Genomic DNA, 21,534 nt, shown 5'->3' with positions numbered 1-21,534 from the left:
TGAGCTATTCTAAGAATATTAGCAATGGCTCTAAATACCAATGATTCTTCTTCCCCTCAATGTAACTATCACAACCAATGTTTCCGGTTGACAAGAAGTGCACAAAAACCAAGTTACAATTTCAAATGGTTTAGACTGATACGGTAGCTTTAAAATTCAGTTCCTTTCAGTTTAATAAAGCAACATTATGTAATCTGACATACTATATAACATTACGACCTTGATTACAACTTATCATCAAAATGAATAGATAAAGAGAAACCGAGTTAATTCTATAGCTCGGTTTTTATATTTGTTGGTATGATTACAATTAAGTTAAAATCGGTTGAACCGGGCACTCCTCCATCAAAACAACTCTATTACAATTCAAGCCCATGGGCTTGTAACAGGCCCAACCTATTACTGGCGGAAGAGAAAACTCGGCTGGAGTTTCTTCCAAGCCACCGTCGACTTTAGTTATAACTCTCTCTCTCTACTCCGTCTCAGATTTCTCTTCTCCGACTAAAAAAGTTCCAAACTTTGCTCTGCAACAACTAATCTTCCGATGTCGGTAAGTTGATCACTCATTTGAATTTCAAAAAAAAAAAAGCCTTACTCTTTGGCATCAGTGATTGATTGGGTTAATGGCAGATCTTCGAGTACAATGGAAGCGCCGTCGTGGCAATGGTGGGGAAGAACTGCTTCGCCATCGCCAGTGATCGGAGGCTCGGTGTGCAGCTTCAGACAATCGCCACCGATTTCCAGAGAATCTCAAAGATCCACGATCGTGTCTTCATCGCCCTCTCTGGTCTCGCCACCGATGTCCAAACACTGTAAACCTTATCTTCCAGTTTTGCTTCTTCTTATCTTTTGTGAGTTCTAAAGATTGTGTCTTTTGGGAGTGAAGGTACCAGCGCCTTGTGTTCCGTCATAAGCTGTACCAGCTTCGGGAAGAGAGAGACATGAAGCCTGAAACTTTCGCTAGTCTTGTCTCCGCCATTCTTTACGAGAAGAGGTCCGTGCGTGTCTTGTCTTCTTACTTTGTCAAGTTCATTTATTTCTTTAGTTTGTCTTTGTATGATGACTTTGAAAGATAAGGTTTTTATTTTTTTTAAATTTCAGATTTGGTCCTTACTTATGCCAACCAGTGATTGCTGGATTGGGAGAAGATGACAAGCCCTTCATCTGCACCATGGACTCTATTGGTGCCAAGTAAGCTCATCTCCTTTTCCTTTCTTGCATCTCTGTTTCATTGTCAATTTAGCTTGGTTAGTCTATTGTTACTTGTATTATACAACAAATAGATTGTTCCTGAAGGGTATTTATTTTCCTTATGGTTTGTTTTGTACATTTGTTTGGCATTGTGTCTAATGCATTCTCATATAAGTCGGCAATGTTCATAATTAGTTTAGGTGGCACTTGTGTTTGCTGTTTTTGAGTTCTTCTCCCTTACTCTTGCATTTTGTTTGTTACTTGATATAATAATGGCCTACATGTTGTAATTAATACTTGTGGTTCTATTTTGTGAAAAAAAATGCAGGGAGTTGGCTAAAGATTTCGTTGTATCTGGAACTGCTTCAGAATCACTCTATGGGGCCTGCGAAGCAATGTACAAGCCAGACATGGTTTATCTACTAGCAACTTTATCATCTGTTTTTTTTAAATTATTATTACTGAATCCCTTAAATGCAAATTCTTAAATTAAATTACCACGGTTATGTCTGGTTAGGTTTAAGTTTCAGACTTGGTATACATAAAAGTAGAATCTTGAATTTGTGTGAAAAAACAGGGTTTACTTAATCACAATAGCCTTTACTTTTTTTTCTGTTGGATATCTTCATTTGTTCTTTTTGGTAATGTATCAAGACTATTGCTTAACGAATTGGAAATTTTCAGGAAGCCGAGGAACTGTTTGAGACGATTTCACAAGCACTTCTGTCGTCAGTTGACCGAGATTGTCTGAGTGGTTGGGGAGGGCATGTCTACGTTGTGTAAGTTTCCAATCTCTTCTTTGTTTTTTCCCACGTTTTGTTATTCTGAATTAGTTCTTAAACATACTTTCACGGTGATATGTTGCAGAACACCAACGGAGATTAAAGAGAGGATCCTAAAGGGAAGGATGGATTAATCTGCTTCTATCCAAGTTGTTGTTTTTTGTTGTTGCTGTAATCTGATTTTAATTAGATTTTAACCATCGTTTAATCATATTCCTTCTCTGAAATTTGGAGTTCTGGATGAAGTTTAATTTCCAAAACTATCAACAACTTCAAATTGATTCTGAGAGTTATAAAATACCTTTAGCTGGAACAGTTCGGTTAGTCCATCACCGTGGGATGTCACTTGCTACATCCTACACACCCTCAAACATCGGTAAGATTACTGCATTCATCAAGGTGTATAAATTGGAGTCAGTGTGCAATTATAAAAACAAAGTGTTGCCTCGAGCCTCCATGAAATACAAGATGAGAACCAATGACTTCAAATAATAACACAATGACGAATGAAGACTCAAACTTATTTCTTAGGTGGTCTCTCTTGTTATATTAGGTGATTTGGGATAAGATTTTACTCATTGAGGCTCATAGGTTTGAGAGAAGATTGTTTACAATAGCACCTTGTTGCTTCCATAATGACCATACATGGGAAGAAAGGGAATTAGCTGCATGGTCACTCGCCTCAATATGAAAGCAATACAGTGTTATTTTATTTTTTTTCGACTTACTAAATTGGCCTTTTTATTGAAGTAATATTTTAGGTCCCCAGTGTTTGATTATAGAAACGGCTTAATTGTAGGCTTATCTACGCTAGTTAATGTTGTTGCTCTTTTCACATCATCATCTATTAATTAGTAGATATATATGTCTAATTACTGAAATTAGTAGATATATATTAGTAGATATATATATATATATATCATTATCAGAATTTATATACATTGATATTTTATGCTAGTTAATAACCAATAAATTAATTTTTAATCTACATAAAGATCATTTAAATAGTCATGATGAAATATTAGGCAATTAAATAAAAATGTTGGATTTCAATATCCATCAAAATTGAATATATTCTTACTTTAGTTAAGTCACTTATATTATTGTGAGATTATCTTGCCTTCTTTATTGAAATTGATTGCTACATTTGCTTGAACTTGTTGTTACTTTTAAGTCAATAGGAAAACAACTTTTTCACAACCTCACAAGTAAAAAATACAATCACTGAAATAAGTAAAATATTCATTATTAATGGATATTATATATTTGAATTTTTTTTAATAACTAAAAATTGTCTTACAGTATAAGAAAACTATAAACATATAATCTTTTAAAATTTAATATCAAATATTTTATTTAAAAAATTATATTCCAATTTTAATGATTTTGTTTTGCTTCTCCGGAATTGGCAAAGTAAAACTTATTTATAAAAAGGTGAGACTATCCTCTCACCTTTTGTCATCTATAAAGTTGTTGTTTATTAAATAAACATCATCACAAACAAACTTTTGAAATAAACCCAAAACATAAATCAAAATAAGACGTACAGTTCTCACTTTTGATTGTTCAAAAAAAAAAAAAAATTCTCACTTTTGATAATGAATTCCTTGCCTATGCATCTCCTAGACCAGATTCTCTTCAGATTAGATCTCAAATCTCTGGTGATGATGCAATGCACAAGTAGATCCATCAAATCACATATATCCGATGATCCGAGTTTTGAAATCGGATATTCATCTCGTGCCCGGCTCAGCTATTTTTACACTTTTAGCAAAGGCGGCCCTTTCGTCTTCTACCAGCCTTTTGGCTCTCAATGCCGATTTAAGTCATACGTAAAAACGACGCTTGCTTCTCTGGGACCAGGACGAGAGACTGTTATATTCTCGGGTCCTGCTCCGGCCATCTCCTACTATACACGAGTGGCCTCTACGTCGTGAATCCCCTCACAAAGAGGTTTCGACTCTTGGATCACTCTGGTTCAATGCTTCTTGCTACAATATTCAATGGTCCCAACAACGAGGTGAGTTATAATGCAGAAGAGAGATCTATGTGCGTTGGTTTTGCGTTAGATCATAGTCGAGCCGCCGCCACCAAGGGATTCAAGATCGTCTGCATACTTGAGATTCATACGACGTACGCATTTGAGATAAGCGACGGAAACTCGTGGAGATTTTCCGAAACGATTATCACCACCACCAGCTCAAAAAGTGAGCTCACGAAGCGAATGAAACCTGTTTACTTGGAGGGCACGCTACACTGGTTGAGAAACGACGGTAGCATCATAGCTTTCAATATTGACACAGAGAAAGCACGCTTTATTCCCTCCGTATTCCATCCGGAACCAGAGATGAAACTGCTTTTCACGCTCGACGTTAAGATCAATCGAATGACCTTAATATCCGGGACAAAAGAAACAATATCAGTTTACACCGGTGGCGGACCCAGGGATTAATTTTACCTGGGTCAAATTTATATTTAAAATGAAAAATATAAATAAAAAGTGTCATCAATGAGTTTCGAACCTTGGTTTAGGGGGGTCAGTGGGAGCATTTTACTAGCAGAACTACCGATTCCTTAATATTTTATCAACCAAACTTATATTTATTGAGATTTAAGGGGTGTCAGGTGCAACCCCATCTTCCTCTGTAGGTCCGCCACTGGTTTACACACTAACCGGAGATCATACCTCCAAGTGGGCCCTTGCTAGGCAGATCGAGAATGTACTTATGACGGAAAGAGAGTTTGAATACTGGAACGTGGTTGCATACGATGGCAAGCATATGGTGGTGAAAGATAAAAAAAAAGATACTTCAACTGGTGTGGCTCGTGTGTACAACATGGAAGATAACAGTTGGGGAGCGTGGTGGGAAACCTTATGTCAGGCCAAGTACAACCTAGACTTATTTAGGTTTACACCCTTCTTTTCCTTTTTCGAGCATACGGAGGTGGTTGAAGATTCTAGGAATCTAGCTCGAATTATGAGACTCATTAACCCTACCAAGCAAATAAATATTTTTTTTTTAGTTTCGGCATTAGCATATGATAAATAAAATATATCCTGATGATTGGTGTTTGTTTCACATATCATCCTCATGGTTTGAGTGGTTGGAGTCGATAATTAATATATCAATTCTACATAAGACCGTTTTTTATTTTAAATTCAAAGCCAAATCTCTTTGTGTTCAACTAATAGATGATGATAATGATGTGAAAACTGAAAAGAGCAACAACAATAACTAGTGATAATGGTTTTTTTCTTTGGTAATCATGTTAAATAACTAGTGATAATGTTATCAACTAAACACAGGAAAATGTTATCCCACATGTTTATTGGATTGGATTCATATAAAACTGTTTGTATATTTTAGTCGTAACAGACCAGAAAATGATGTATCGACCAAAGAGGGTCAATACTAGTTCGTTTAATAATCTTTTCATGTTTTTTAATCAGGTTAAAAACAGATATAGTTTCATAACACCTAATTTAGCTATACAATTTGAGGAATCAAAATTAAAAGATAGAAAAGAAAATGGACTATAAACCAAAGAGAATCAATACTAATTCGTTTAATAATTTTTCACAAGTTTGTTTTAATCAAGTGGTTTTCAACCAGGCTTAAAACAGCCAATACAGTTCGAGGGATAAAATTAAAGATAGAAAAGAAAACAAAGTGGCAACCAGGTAGTTCGTGAGTGCTTTGTACCAAACATATTTTTAGAAACGCGCAAATATTTAAAGTATTCCAACATCCGATCTAGGAGAATACTAAAGTGTGATAGTGACAGATAAAATCTAAGGTCTAATTTAGCTAATACGATTTGATAAACATCGGTAAGATTGCTGCATACATCAAGGTGTATAAATTGGAGTCAGTGACTTATACAAACAAAGTGTTGCCTCGAGCCTCCATGAAATACAAGATGAGAACCAATGACTTCAAATAATAACACAATGACAATGAAGACTCAAACTTATTTCTTAGGTGGTCTCTCTTGTTATATTAGGTGATTTGGGATAAGATTTTACTAATTGAGGCTCATAGGTTTGAGAGAGATTGTTTACAATAGCATCTTGTTGCTTCCATAATGACCGTACATGGGAAGAAAGGGAATTAGCTGCATGGTTCACTCGCCTCAATATGAAAGCAATACAGTGTTTTTTTTTTCTTCGACTTCCTAAAATTAGCTGCATGGTTCACTCATCTATTAATTAGTAGATATATATGTCTAATTACTGAAATTAGTAGATATATATATATATATATCATAATCAGATTAGATATATATAGATACTTTGTTCTAATGACCAATAAATTAATTTGTAATCTACATAAAGATCATTAAAATAGTCATGATGAAATCTTAGGCAATTAAATAAAAATGTTGGATTTCAATATCCATCAAAATTAAATATATTCTCTACTTTAGTTAAGTCACTTATATTATGGTGAGTTAATCTTGCCTTCTTTACTGAAATTGATTGCTACATTTGTTTGAACCTGTTGTTACTTTTAAGTCAATAGGAAAACTACTTTTTCACAACCTCACAAGTAAAAAAATACAATCACTGAAATAAGTAGGAAATATTCATTATTAATGGATATTATATTTTTGAATTTAAAAAAAAAAATAGTTAAAAATTCTCTTACACTATTAGAAAACTATAAAATCTTTTAAAATTTAATGATGCTGACATCAAATTATTCTATTTAAAAAATTCTATTCCAATTTTAATGATTTTGTTTTGCTTCTTTGGAATTGGCAAAGTAAAACTTCTTTATAAAAGGTGAGACTATCATCTCACTTTTTGTCATCTATAAAGTTGTTTATTAAACATCATCACAAACAAACTTTTGAAATAAACCCAAAACATAAATCAAAATAGGACGTACAGTTCTCACTTCTGATAATGAATTCTTTGCCTGTGCATCTCCTAGACAATATTCTCTTCAGATTAGATCTCAAATCTCTGGTGATGATGCAATGCACAAATAAATCCATCAGATCACATATATCCGATGATCCGAGTTTTGAAATCGGATATTCATCTCGTGTCCGACTCAGTTTTTTATACACTTTTAGCAAAGGTGCCCCTTTCGTCTTCTACCAGCCTTTTGGCTCTCAGTGCGAATCTATGTCAAACGTAAAAACATTTGCTTCTCTCCAAGGAATACACTGTTATATCCTCGGCTCCTGCTCCGGCCATCTTCTACTATACACGAATGGCCTCTACGTCGTGAATCCCCTTACAAAGAGGTTTCGACTCTTGGATCACTCTGGTTCAATGCTTCTTGCTACAATATTCAATGGTCCCAACAACAAGGCTAATAATACAGAAGAGAGAGCTATGTGCGTTGGTTTTGCGCTAGATCAAAGTCGAGCAACCACCACCAAGAGATTCAAGATCATCTGCATACTTGAGACTCATACGACGTACGCATTTGAGATAAGCGACGGAAATTCGTGGAGATTTTCTGAAACAATCATCACCACCACCAACTCAAAAAGTGAGCTCACAAAGCGAATGAAACCTGTTTACTTAGAGGGCACTCTACACTGGTTGAGAAACGACGGTAGCATCATAGCTTTCAATATTGAGACAGAGCAAGCACGCTTTATTCCCTCTGTATTCCATCCAGAACCAGAGATGAAACTGCTTTTCACACTCGACGATAAGATCAATCGTCTAACCTTAATATCTGGGACCAAAAACACAATATCAGTTTACACACTAACAGGAGATCATACCTCCAAGTGGGCCCTTGCTAGGCAGATCGAGAATGTACTTATGACGGAAAGTGAGTTTGAATACTGGAACGTGGTTGCATACGATGGCAAGCACATGGTGGTGAGAGATAAAGAAAAGGATGGTTCAACTGGTGTGGCTCATGTGTACAACATGGAAGATAACCGTTGGGGAGCGTGGTGGCCAACCGCATGTCAGGCCAAGTACAACCTAGACGTCTTTAGGTTTACACCCTTCTTTTCTTTTTTCGAGCATACAGAGTTGGTTGAAGATTCTACGAACGAACATCTAGCTCGAATTATGAGACTCATTGACACAACCAAGCGAATAGATAAATTATTTCTAATGTTGGCGTTAGCATATGATAAATAAAATATATCCTGAATATTCCTGATGATTGGTGTTTGTTTCACATATCGTCCTCATGGTTTGAGTATTTGGAGTCGATAATTATTATCAGTTCTATAAGACCGTTTTATAAAAAAAATCCAAATCAAAATCTCTTTATGTTTTTCAACTAATGGATGATAATGTAAAAAGAGCAACAACAATAACTAGTGAAGATAGAGTCACGATTGAGCCCTCTCTATAATCAAACACTTGGGACCTAAAATATAATTTCGATAAAAGGCCAAATTAGTCATTTACACCATAGGTCACTTTCCACTTTTTATTACAAAATCTATACGATTTTCTTTGATAATTACAATGCCATGACATTGTCATATTTATGAATTACATCTTTTAGTTAATCAAAAATCAATCACTCATGTATACTTTATTAAATACCCGGCATATTCTCTTTTGAATTAGATTGTTACTCAAGTTTATCTTTAATAAGCATAATTAAATTAAAATATTACTAATTAAACATAATAATTTTTGAAATTTACTTTAGTTTCGAAAATAAAAGAAATTTTCTTGCAGAAAGTTATGTAACAATCCCAACGACACATCTTCTCCTCACTATACAATACTAGGGAACTCCGCGTGGGATATACTACTTTATTCTCTATTTATACATAGCTTTTATACATTTTATTTGTTTATGTTCCGGTTTGTATTATGGTTATGTCGTGTTTTGTTCTTTTTTGTTAAAGTTGTGTGATAGATTTTTGTGCATGTAACATATTTCTTAAAGTAGGACGGTAATATTATTTTTTGGATTTGACACACATTAACAACTATTAAAGTTTAATTCACAACTTCAAGTCTTGAATGGTAATTGAGAAGAAGTTAAAGAAACTAGATCCTTTTTCCGCGCTACGCGCGGAGTATATATTTTAAAATACTATAATTATATTTAATTTGATTATCTATTAATCATATATATATTTTATATTGTATTTTATTTATATCTCAATAATTTATCCAACATATTTATTTAATAATTAATCATTACACCTTTTTTATGTAAATGTGAAATTAGTATTATATTGAAAACAACATTGTAACATAGAAGAATCTTTATCAATTTATAAAAAAAAATAGATCATAATTGGCCATCAAATATCTATCATAATTATGTATGTAATTTTATGACTCAAAATATTTATTTATTTAATATAAAGAATAACAAATGATAAAAGTTTATTTAAGCTTGGGTTTTACTAATTTACAAATTATTTCTTTAAACATTCATTCAAATATATATATTTATAGTATAATACTGTATTTTTCTTCTACAGATACAGATAAATGAAAGGAAACTATGCATTTTCAATTTGAATATGGTGATTTTAAAGGTTTTTTTAGCGTACTACAAAGGTTTAAAAACTGCTTTTAAAATATTCTCATTTGTAATGTTTTTTCATTTTTATGTTTTATATCATACGTAGTAATTAAAATCAGGAAAAAGCGCCAAAAAATTTGAACTTAAAAAAAAATTAAAAGGCTTTAACTCATAACTCACTAACGGATTAAATGGTTGACTTTCAATATATAGAATACTAGATCTTGACCCGTGCCTCCGCACGGGTATTTGTTTTTAATTTTTATAAATATTTAAAAATTAAATACATATATTATTGTACTAATTAAATTATAAGATGATAATTAGTTAAATATAACTGAGTTAGTTTTATTATTCTGAAAATTTTAAATGATTTTGATTAGTTTAATTTTTAATAAACCAATAAATTAATCTTATCATTTAATCTATTTTATAGTTTTTTATGGATTGTAAAATTGATTTTTTGATTTTGATTTTTTAAATAAATGAATGATTGGATATCTTCTAAATTTATTAGATAGTTAAATATTAGATAATTTCATAATAATTTTTATAGAAATTGCTATTTATAAGGTCAGTGGCATTGAATGGTAATTATTGAGAAAAATTTAGGGTTAAAATTTATTTGTACTTCAGTTTTAATAGTTTAGATGGGTTGGTCAACAAAAATATAAGATTTTATTGGTTTTGATTTTAAATTTAAAGATTAAATATATTACATAAATGTTGAGTTTCTATATGTGTGAAATTTAATGAGTCTAAGCAAATTAGGTTTAGATCTTGTATTGTAGTATCATCTCAGTTGTTAATGTTTTAAAAAATAAATAAATGAAATAAACGGTTGTAACTGATCAATCTAGAAAATAAATGAAAATTCTAACTTTATCTCTAATTTGATATCATTTGTAGAATATAATTTTAAATGATAATCATTTTCATTAATAGTTTATTTTTTTTTTTGAAAATGATAAAATTAACACTCCTAAAGCATTTATAATTTTTAAAAAAGTGTTTATAGAAGTTTATAAACTGAACCTACCTCCTAAATACTAAACCTTAAACAATAGCCACTACACCCTAAACCCAAATGTTATAATATTTTGATTAAGTGTATTAAAAAAAAAAGAGTATTCAACTTAGTTATTTCAAGGAATTTCTCAAAAAGTAATCAATTATATTTACAACACATAATGCTGTCAGAAATTCAAAATAATTGAAAGTAAGTTAATATATAACTTAATATAAGAAAGTATAAAAATTCAGACATAAACATAAAACTAATAATTGTCACAAAACATTTACAGAGAACACGATTCTTTATAAATAAAATCACTTACAAAATAGTTTTAAATTACATATGTACATATTTAAAGTTATATATGAATTTACTTTGAATTTGTCTGTCTAAAACACTACCCAATATAAGATATTTAATCATAAAAAAGGCTAAACACAAATATAGGATTTTAAATTGATTTTTAGACTTTTCAGTTATAGCCTTCAAATCAATGATATACAATATTACATATACCAAAATCATATGTAATTTATATTTGATAAATTGTTTTGTTAAAACATATACAATTTTAAATTTAGGTATGACATTTTAATATTCACTTTTTAAATCTAAACCAAAAAATCATGTTTGACTAAAAATTAAATGATTAAAATGGCGTGTTTGTAATTTGAGATTTTTGGCATATTTTTAAAAAGTATTTTGATGTTTTTCCTTTAATAATTGTTTACCATTTCTACCAATCTTTCTCCGGCATAAATTAAGTTTTTAAAGTAACAATCTTATTAATGCATTTTATTTATGTTATTATGATAAAATAGTAAATTATTGTACCGAGATGGATTTATAAATTGATATTACAACTTAGTATTTATTGGTTATTATTAGTAGATGTATTTGTTAAAGTTTTTATTCAAATACTTTAACATTTGATATCATATTGGAATTATGTTGTTTTTGATTAATCAAGCATATGTACCTTTTAGAACTGTTTAGATTTGATGTTCATTGCTTAAAAAAAAAGCTATAAGAATATTTTGGCTAAATAATTTAAAGCAGAGATTAAGACCAACACCCCAAACCAAAATCCACTACCCGTAAAATACATCACACTCATCTATATAAACAAAGCAGACATATGCTTTTCAAATGAAAATCACGGATCATGTCTAAAGTATTGTATAACTGGTTTAAATTATTATCTATACTATTATTTACGAAGTAAATTTTTGGAATCGAACTCTAACATTAAAAATTAGAGCGGTTAATATCGTTTATATCTTTAATGAATAAACTCTCTAAATTAATCAAAAAATAAAAACGAATTTCAAATCTATATGATTAAAAATGATTAAAATTAATAATAAATGGTTTATACCCTTAATAAATAAATTATATAAATTAGTCAAAAATAAAAACAAATTATCTGATTAAATAAGTGAATAAAATTAATAATAATAAGAATTATCTAAAATATAAATAATTATAAATGAATTTCTATTAATAATATTATATTAGATAATTGACTATGAATAAATATAATAAAATTTTCAAAAATAAAAACACGTTTTAAAACATAAGATAATTCTTAGATATATTATGTTGTTATCTGAAAATAGTATTTTATTATAAAATTTATAGTTATATAGAAAACAATTTATAATTAAATGCTAATGATTTTCTAAAATAATTCTAATATGTGAATGTTTTTAAAATTTAACACAACAATAACCATTTATATATTTTGATAAAAACTAATGAATATATATTAATAATATTTTATTTCTATGTTATATTAGATAATTGACTATAAGTAAATATAACAAAATTCTCAAAAATAAAATACATTTTAAAAACATAAGATCATTCCTAAATATGTTATGTTTTTATCTGAAAATATTTATTTTTATTATAAATATATATTTTAGTTTTTGATTTATCTTTTTAAAAACATAATTAATAATTTATCATGTTGTTTTTAATTTAATAGTTATAAACATATAAATATTTATAAGAACACTATGCGCACATATGCGGGCATAACACCTAGTATATTAATCTTCATATATCTTATACTTATAAGACTCTAATAATTAGTTAGTAACACTTTTTATTTAAATATGTACAAAACATTAAATAACATAATATGTATATGTAGGTGTTATTTTTATTATTTTTTGGAAAAAGTATATGTATATGTAGGTGTTAGATATGTATGAGCCACTGGTCTCCTAGTCTCTTAATAACGCAGTAAAACAGTCTAATGGTAATGTTATTTTGCATCCGTGTATATATACTTTCTGTTCCCACTTTTGTTAATGTTGACAAAGAATTTTTAATTCCTTTGCTTAGGAAATTATTCAGGAAAAAATCAAACATTGTGTAATAATTTAATGATGACATGTTTTTGGCATGAATGTTAAACTTTTGGCATGGAATATATGTGTTGCTCATAAAAAACAACTAAAAATATTTGTGTTTATGCTCTCTTTAGTGTGAATGTTTTTGTCTACAATTAACAATTTACATTACTTTTCAATTCAATTTAAAATTTGAATTGCTTTAATATATTACTGTAACAAATATTTATTTTGTTAAATTTTTATTTTTTTTTTGTATATTTTCCTGGTTTTTAAAATGATGTAACGTCACAATATTCTCTTTGTGAGATAAACAAAAGTATTTAATTTGCATTATTTTCTTATTGAACTGTTAATTGATGTTAGTTTGTTATAATATGCAATTTCTAATTTAATTAAAAACGTGAATACTACACAAAAACACAAACATTATTTCGGTACTGGCGTAGATATTTTCAACATTAACACTAATCCTTATCTCCTTCACTAATATTACTTTCCATTTTTCCTCTTTCTCTACTTAGATAAAATAAATAAATCAAAATCAGTTGTTCATTCTACGTTACAAATCATCTAATTTTTTCTTTTGACCATCACGTGCAGTTCAAACTAAAAAGAATAAGTCTTCTGTAACATGCTTTATATTCAAAATTTTTGTTTGTTCCTGATCACACAAACAAAAACCAATTTATATATTCTTCATGTCATTGGAGAAACATATATAGTTTACATAGGAGCAAAGATGTTTCTTATAAGAATATAAAGTACTTGGTCGTGGCTTTTGCTTCCTCTGAGATTACTCTTGTTCTTGTTGCCAACTTAGAAGCCACAACCTGCATGTCAACAGAAATATCAGAAATGGTTGCAGATTTGCCGATAGTTATGGGGGTTCTATAAAAAACTAAGATGGGGTTACCAGCAGGAGCTGCTGATTAAGTAAGGCTCATTGATCGCAAGAACACAATCAAACATCAGAATGTCTTCCCATGGAAGAAGTATGCGCTAAGTAATCACCTCCCGAGTCTATCCACAGCCCAAAGCAGTATGACCAAACTGAAACCAAGTACAGTCTTGAAGAACTTGTTTGCGCAAAAGGGTACACGCCTTGAAGCAAAGCTACAAATCACAGTGAAAAGAGCAGTGCTTCCAGTTCCAGCGAGCATGATAGAAATCTGTGTAAAAAGCTCTGGGATCTCTCAACATGATCTCTGAATAGAGAGCATTGCTGTTCCTTTGAGTTTGTAAGTGAATTCTCAATCTATTTGCGGGTAGCCAAGACAGAGTCTTAATGATGGTTTGTTGAAACAATCCACACATGAAAATGGATCTATGCAATAAACTCAGCAACAAACCTTCACACTAACTACAGCGGTTAAAGAGACTGTAAACAGTCAACTTCAAGCCAGTTTGAATTTCTTAAACATGCAAAGACTAAACAGGACCAAGGCGTACACAACTTACATATTCAAATGCGACTTTTTGCAGGAGCAAGGTGTTCAGAGTTTCACCTACGTATTTAAGAAAAAAACCTACACATAAAGCTCTTGTATAACTTTTCTCAGGTAAATTTTTGCTTCTTCTCCTAAAGGCTGTTTGGATTCAACTCTTTGAACAACAAAATAATACCTCCCATCCAAGTTAAAGATAAAAGAATACAGAATTTTACCCCAGTTTCAGCTGCCAGAGGCTTTCCAGGACACAAACTTCAGATTCCACTATTCGCAGCTGCGGTTTGGACATAGCTGCAACAGTTATCTTCTTTAAAAAAAAACAGCTGTGATCAAGTCAATTTTTCCAGGCATCCAGATGATTATTAAGTTTCTTTGTGACATTGGAGCGATGAAACGACAAATTTACAAACCACTAAGAACGGGAGAAAAATATTGATGCGGTAGATTTCGAGTTGTGCGTAGCCATTTCTGCGAAGAAGATTAAGAAGTAATCAAGAAATCAAGAAGTGGTGACCTAGATTGATTTGGATCAATAGAAGAAGAAGTAAAGAATCTGATACCTGCTTGCCTGTAAGGAGAAGCTCCAAGCCAATAAGCAAACCACCTTTAGCTGTGCTTATCGTCTCCCAGAAACGGATTAACTGGAAGCCTAGTTCAGATTCCGCTGTACCCGAGGAGATGTTGGTGAAATACACAGCGACATAAAACTTTCCGGAGGACTTAGCAGATCTCATGGATACAGCTTGATCTTCGACTGAAAAAATCGTAGATTACGGTATACAATAAGAATCGAGAAATAGATCATACAGGAGGAAAACAAAAGGAGGTGAAAGATACATCTTGTAAGAAGGTGTAAAGAGCAAAAGCAATGATTTTAGAGTGGATAGTTACTGCAAGTAACGGAGATTCGGAAAGAATAGAACAATGGCTACGAAGAGGAATCGTAAGAGACTATTGACTGAAAAGGGAAAGCGTGGGTTTTGTCGGAAAGTGTAACATGGTTTTTAAATGGGCTGAAACCAAATTTTAGAAGACCAAAACATTTGATCCATGTCGATAAAGAAGATGTAACGTGGCAAAATAGAAACATTTAATTGGTTGAATTTTTTTGCTGATGTGGATAGCTTTAGAGTGGAGTATATGCTGCTTTTAGTATAGTATAGATGTTTGAAATTTTATCCAGAAATTAGAACATGTACATGGAGCTATTAATTACATATTTTTTTGGTTCGGTTTGTGTACGGTTCATATTCGGTTCGGTTTGTGTTCAGTTCGGTTCGCTTTGTTTTTTTGGATCGGTTTAATTAGGTTCTTCTTAGTTTCATTTTTTGTAAAAAAAATTTTTAAAACATAAATTATGTAAATATAAACTATGTGAATTAAATTCAATATAAAACTGAAACAAAAACCTTTAAAAAATCATAAAATGTATATAAAAAATTAAAACAAATGAAAGTTAACTAAAATAAAAAAAATCAACATCACTAGTAATGTTTCTTATATCATTGTTAAAAAATCTGCAATGAATCATCTTTCATGTGACGCTATGGAGAAAATTTTTTGTTTTTAATAAAATTTGCTTTAAGTTTTAGGTTTAGATTTAACATCCACGTTTACATATATAAGAATAAAAATACAGATTTTCTAATTTTTTTAATCAATTTTTTTGATGATTACATATTAGATTAGAACAATATATGTTAGTGAATGAAAATGGAAAATATGTGGTTTGGTATTATAATTTTAGTATATTAGTATTACTAATATTTTTAATTTAAATAATTACAAAAACACATTGGTTTTTCGGTTCGGTTTTAAACCGAACCATTCGGGTTGGAGAAATCTTCAACCGAATGGTTTGAAATAGACTTTGGTTCGGTTCGGTTGGTTCGATTTGATTCGGTTCGGTGTTTTGTCCACCCCTAGACTCTAGTCAACAATATAAGATATGAAATTAAAGTAACAATGTCATGAAACTAAACTAAAAAATCATAACGGATCACAGATCTAAATGGCATTATTTTATATCGACCATTTACTTTCACGAAGTCACGGACACAATATTTTTATATAACCGCCAAGGTCAATATCGTCAAATCACCGTATTAATACACATAAGTTCTTGCCAAACTATGACGACGTTATATCCAATGAATGAACGCCACGTGGCTACTTGACCATTTAGCATTGAGTTTTTGCTGTGTGAAACGAGCTGATAAATATCTCCCAAAGCTGAGCTTACATAATAATTTCCAAACGAAGCTTAGTGAGAGAGATAATGGCGATGAGGGGATACGCGTTGTTCTCGATCCTTGCGTTGTCGCTGCTCGCTTCCTCCGTGAGAAGCGAGGAGACTGCGACGGAGACGACGAAGGAGTTCGTGTTGACCTTGGATCACACTAACTTCACCGATACCGTCAACAAGCACGATTTCATCGTCGTCGAGTTCTACGCCCCTTGGTATTTGATTTTTAAACGATTCAAACGTTTATCGTTAGTAGTACTGTTGTAGTAGCAGTAGGAGTCGTGAGATTTGCTGGTGATATTGATTCGTGAATCTGATGGATCTGAATTTGAATCATTTGATTTTGCATGTGAATGATTTCTCCTCCGATCTATTGTGTAGCTGATCTGGTTTATTAGGGAGAGACTTTGGTAGTAGTTGTGGAATCTGAATGATTGGATCTGTAATTGATGCGTCTTTGTATTGGATCTTAATCTCTATCATTCGGTCATTGGATCTTGCAGGTGTGGACACTGCAAGCAGCTAGCTCCTGAGGTAAACACGGCTTTTGAGTCACGTGATTTAGGCTTAGCATGTCTTTTAAATAGCCACTCAGATTGTGTGATGGTTTTTGTTTTATAGTACGAGAAGGCTGCGTCAGAGTTGAGCAGTCACGTGCCTCCGGTGGTACTCGCCAAGATTGATGCGAGCGAGGAGACCAACAGAGAGTTTGCGACTCAGTACGAGGTTCAGGGCTTCCCGACGATCAAGATCTTTAGAAACGGAGGGAAAGCTGTTCAGGAGTACAACGGGCCTCGTGAAGCTGACGGGATTGTTACTTATTTGAAGAAACAAAGCGGGCCTGCTTCGTTTGAGATCAAGGCAGCTGAGGATGCTTCTGAGTTTGACAAGAAGGTTATTGTGGTAAGTGTCATGAACATATTCCTTTTCGTTTTTTTTTTGTCTCTGTTTTATTATTAATGGCACGTTCTCTTGTTTTAGGTTGGTGTTTTCCCTAAGCTATCTGGCTCCGAGTTTGATTCTTTCTTGGCTACTGCTGAGAAACTGCGCTCTGACTATGATTTTGCTCACACCTCTGATGCCAAGCTTCTTCCTCGCGGAGAGTCTGTGACAGGACCGGTTGTCAGGCTATTCAAACCATTCGATGAACTGTTTGTTGATTCCAAGGTTACAAGAGAAAAAAGCTTTTCACTTTGTTTATGACATAGATAGGTGGTCCTGTTTGTTTGATTTTTTCTTCTGTTGCAATCCAGGATTTTGATGGAGAAGCTTTGGAGAAATTTGTCAAAGAATCAAGCATTCCGCTTATCACCGTCTTTGACAAGGATCCAAACAACCACCCATATGTTATCAAATTCTTTGACAGTTCCAACACTAAGGTAACTCATTGTTTTAAATCCCATCATGCTGTAACAAGATCATGATAAGCCACAAAGACGGATTTTATGTATGCCTTTTATTTTTAGTGGATAAGGATTGTTTGATTTGTATATTAACTGAAATGAGCTAATGCATAGAAGTTAATTGTGATAGCGTCCATATTAGCTGAATCTAGATAGTAGCGTCTATAGTTTGTTTTTGAGTCTTATTACTAAGGTTTCTGATTGATCCTATAGTTTCCAACCTTGTGGTGGTTTTGATGGTGGGTAATATTTTGTGTTTCAGGCGATGTTGTTCATTAACTTTACCGGAGAAGGAGCTGAGTCTCTTAAATCAAAGTACCGTGAAGTTGCTACATCCTACAAAGGACAGGGTCTTAGCTTCCTTCTCGGTGATGCTGAGAACAGCCAAGGCGCATTCCAGGTTAGTCTTACCTCGACTATCTCTCTGCCTCCTAGTCGTTTCATCCCGTGATAGTTACAAATTGCTAAGCAGATTACTATCTTTTTCTGAACCAATAACAGTACTTTGGACTTGAAGAGAGCCAAGTTCCTCTCATCATCATCCAGACTGTTGACGACAAGAAGTATCTGAAAACAAACATTGAGATTGACCAGATTGAATCGTGGGTCAAGGACTTCAAGGATGGAAAAGTTGCCCCACACAAAAAATCTCAACCCATCCCAACCGAAAACAACGAGCCTGTAAAGGTTGTTGTTGCTGAGAGCCTTGACGAGATGGTCTTCAACTCTGGAAAGAACGGTGAGTCACATCACCTTATCAAATCTCAAAAAACCTTTTCGCTGGTAGCAAAGAAAACTTACAAATGAATTTTCTTTCCTCTTTGTTTATTTGCAGTCTTGCTTGAATTCTATGCACCATGGTGTGGACACTGCCAAAAGCTAGTTCCAATCTTGGACGAAGTCGCTGTGTCATACCAAAGCGACCCAAGTGTTGTCATAGCCAAGCTTGTAAGTCCTTTTTTTTTTCCTTTTTCACATGTAGAGTTTGTTGGTTGATCATCTGCGGTTTTATTCTAACACTTTGGCTTGTCCAGGACGCAACCGCAAACGACTTCCCAAATGATACCTTCGATGTGAAGGGCTTCCCGACCATTTACTTGAGATCAGCGAGCGGAAACATTGTGCTTTACGATGGAGACAGGACAAAGGAAGACATCATAAGCTTCATCGACAAGAACAAGGACACAGCTGGAGAGCCTAAGAAGGAGGAAACGACAACTGAGGCCGTTAAGGACGAGCTCTGAAAAGGAGAAGTGTGTTGTGTCTCTTAGCTGCTAGCCTAGTTTGGTAGTTTTGAGGAAAATACACATTAGAGAGAGAGAGAGAAGGTGTCTGTGTCTATTCGTTAGAGTTTTTACGTGCACTCTGCTAAAACAATAATGGCTTTGCCTCTTTTCTTTTGTTTTTTTGGTCAATTTTTCCTTTTTGAACTCAGTTCTCTTTTAATGTTATGAGTAGTTTGTGGCAAGTCTTGGGACCGAGTTTCTAAGAACCCCTTTGGTTCTTTCAGTCATAGCTTCTTGATTCTGCTTTACTTGTTTCAACTCTTGACTGCGTTACTTGTCTAACACACTACTCCTTTAGTGCCCCCATCAAGTTGACTTAACCCTATCTTCTAACACAATGGTTTCGTTGTCTGCTTGCCTGCATCCTCGAGCTTCTGCTTCATCTCAACCACTTCATTCTCGGCTTTCTCCCACCCTTGAAAAACCACAGCATGAAATGTTTCCACCAGAAAAAGTATTCCAAAGGAAATAAGTAACTGGCCGAGCATCTTCTGCAACTTTGGCATGTTGTTTCACAAGCTCAAAGGATCTGATGAAGAGAAAAAGAAACATGTTCGATTCCTCAAAACACTATAACCAAAACAAGCATTCCTCTTAAGTAACTGAAAGCTAGTCTATGGGAAGCAATCTTGAATATGAAAGGAGCATTCAAACACTCAACAAAACAAAAACAACAATGTATTATGGACTTTGAAAACATATAAAACCAAGAGGTGACTTCGCTTATCGGCTTCAGTTTTTTTGCATCCAAGCCACTCTCAAAATACAGTAGCATTAAACTAACTATCCACTAAACTCGACCAAGAAGAGCACAACCTAATAATGAAACCTTTGTTACTTAACATGCCACTAAAAGGGACTGGCAACATCTTTGTATTTCCTTTTTGAAACAGAGCATTAGATGAAAGAGTTGAGGACAAATAAGATTATCAGGCTAGAAATAGCTGCAGCAAAAGTACCCCTTAGCAATCCTATATGATTGTTTCTCCAAAACAAAACAAATAAAGGCAAATCGAGTATTTTAGTGATACAAATATGCATATATCGTCAGATAATAAACTGGAGACGTGTTGTAGTTGAAGTAGCTCTTCTAGGTATTAAGTATAGACGTCATGTTCAGTAGTTCAAGACTTTGAAATTTGAATCCCACATGTTCTTGTCACTCGTTAATCAATGACTAAACGTTTAAATATATAATAGAAACCATGCATTACCATTCAATAGGATATAAGTTTGTAACATGTTAATTATCCAAACCATTTTAACAAACCCCCCCCCCCCCCCCCCCCCCATATATAGTTTTATATGATCCGTTTATGTGATATCTGTTTGTGTCCATATATACAGAGCAGTGGAGCTCACGTCTTGACTCCTGATCAACGATCCTTGTCTTGGCCATCATATGAAATTTCCCAATACTTTTGTGTGCGCGCTAATTAATTGAAAGGTTTTATTGGATCAATCAATTGGGGATAATAATTTTCTTAAAATTTTCATTTAATTGTTCCAAATCAATAAGTTAGGTAAAAAAATAAAGGTGCGTGGTCCTGCTCCTAGTTTTGAATACGATCATCTATGAAAATGGTCCCGTTTAACCCTACAGCCAACGCTCTCGACAAATGAAAACCCAAATTTACGAAATTTTAAAAAAACTTATAAAATTTTCATTCATAGATATCAACATTCCACATGTGCTATAAAATCGCATAGGTCCCAACCGATGGCATATCATCTTAACCAAAAAACGTACTTCTGACTGAGTCCTGACCAAAACGATAGCATGACATCCTGACTTCTTACGTGGTTTACTATAACTTGTTTTAAGTTTCGATTTGAATGAAAGGTGCTCCTACTGACCAAAATAAAAACATTCAGTTACTTGACATCCAGCTAATTAATCTACTCGATATTTTTTATAATACTTTGATACAAAATATGAAAAGGTCAAAAAGGACGAAAAGAAAGTAGACAAAAGTAAACAAAACAAACAAATGTCCTCCCGTCGTTCAATCAACCTAAGAATTAGGTTTTCTTTCGCATCATGTCTTACCACATTGATAAAATTCCTATATAACTTGTTTGTAGTAGTCACATTGCTTTCCTAAGCTTGTTGAACTTAGAAAAAACTAAAGCAACTTTTTCTTTGAATGGTCACGTCAAACAATCAATAAAGATCATACATCAAAATCAGCATTGTCAAGAATCAACTACTATTGATTTTACATTTCCACCTATTTCATTTCGAATCTATTTGAACTTTGGTAAAATTTAGATGCATATAACATGACCATTCTCCAGCATAATGCGATGTTCTGTAACTATC

The 21,534-nt window shown here is 32.8% G+C and overlaps 3 protein-coding genes, 1 long non-coding RNA gene and 1 pseudogene across 6 annotated transcripts; 4 read left to right on the top strand and 1 right to left on the bottom strand.

The window, feature by feature from the left end:
- Positions 1 to 348: 348 nt before the first annotated feature.
- LOC103835733 (proteasome subunit beta type-3-A) lies at positions 349 to 2,288 on the top strand. Its single transcript, XM_009111924.3, has 7 exons — positions 349 to 550; positions 631 to 812; positions 887 to 994; positions 1,102 to 1,191; positions 1,520 to 1,604; positions 1,876 to 1,970; positions 2,059 to 2,288. Exons 1-7 carry the CDS (start codon positions 545 to 547, stop codon positions 2,105 to 2,107), a joined length of 615 nt encoding a protein of 204 aa, XP_009110172.1. The 5' UTR covers positions 349 to 544; the 3' UTR covers positions 2,108 to 2,288.
- A 236-nt stretch (positions 2,289 to 2,524) lies between these two features.
- On the top strand, positions 2,525 to 5,840 carry LOC117127535 (annotated as a pseudogene).
- A 216-nt stretch (positions 5,841 to 6,056) lies between these two features.
- On the top strand, positions 6,057 to 8,072 carry LOC103835732 (F-box protein At1g20360-like). Its single transcript, XM_009111923.3, is given in 2 exon segments — positions 6,057 to 7,776; positions 7,778 to 8,072. Coding segments are annotated over 2 exon segments (942 nt in total). The 5' UTR covers positions 6,057 to 6,882; the 3' UTR covers positions 7,826 to 8,072.
- A 5,396-nt stretch (positions 8,073 to 13,468) lies between these two features.
- On the bottom strand, positions 13,469 to 16,227 carry LOC103835730. 3 transcript variants are annotated; one of them, XR_004450532.1, is made up of 4 exons: positions 14,838 to 16,227; positions 14,493 to 14,745; positions 13,743 to 14,415; positions 13,469 to 13,659 (listed from the first exon to the last, which is right to left on the bottom strand). It is a non-coding gene; the product is annotated as an uncharacterized LOC103835730 (long non-coding RNA). The 3 variants fall into 3 exon arrangements; XR_626715.3 differs by having other exon boundaries at positions 13,743 to 14,745; positions 14,838 to 15,031; positions 15,115 to 16,227; XR_004450531.1 differs by having other exon boundaries at positions 13,743 to 14,745.
- Positions 16,228 to 16,480: 253 nt separating this feature from the next.
- LOC103835729 (protein disulfide isomerase-like 1-1) lies at positions 16,481 to 19,459 on the top strand. Its single transcript, XM_009111921.2, has 9 exons — positions 16,481 to 16,737; positions 17,026 to 17,056; positions 17,144 to 17,425; positions 17,504 to 17,689; positions 17,776 to 17,901; positions 18,188 to 18,325; positions 18,427 to 18,664; positions 18,761 to 18,873; positions 18,960 to 19,459. Exons 1-9 carry the CDS (start codon positions 16,556 to 16,558, stop codon positions 19,167 to 19,169), a joined length of 1,506 nt encoding a protein of 501 aa, XP_009110169.1. The 5' UTR covers positions 16,481 to 16,555; the 3' UTR covers positions 19,170 to 19,459.
- Positions 19,460 to 21,534: the final 2,075 nt, after the last annotated feature.

Source organism: Brassica rapa, chromosome A08, assembly GCF_000309985.2.
Source record: "Brassica rapa cultivar Chiifu-401-42 chromosome A08, CAAS_Brap_v3.01, whole genome shotgun sequence".
NCBI classification, from domain to species: Eukaryota; Viridiplantae; Streptophyta; class Magnoliopsida; order Brassicales; family Brassicaceae; genus Brassica; species Brassica rapa.
The sequence above is the reverse complement of the archived record's forward strand: the minus strand, read 5'-3'. Positions and strand labels throughout refer to the sequence as shown.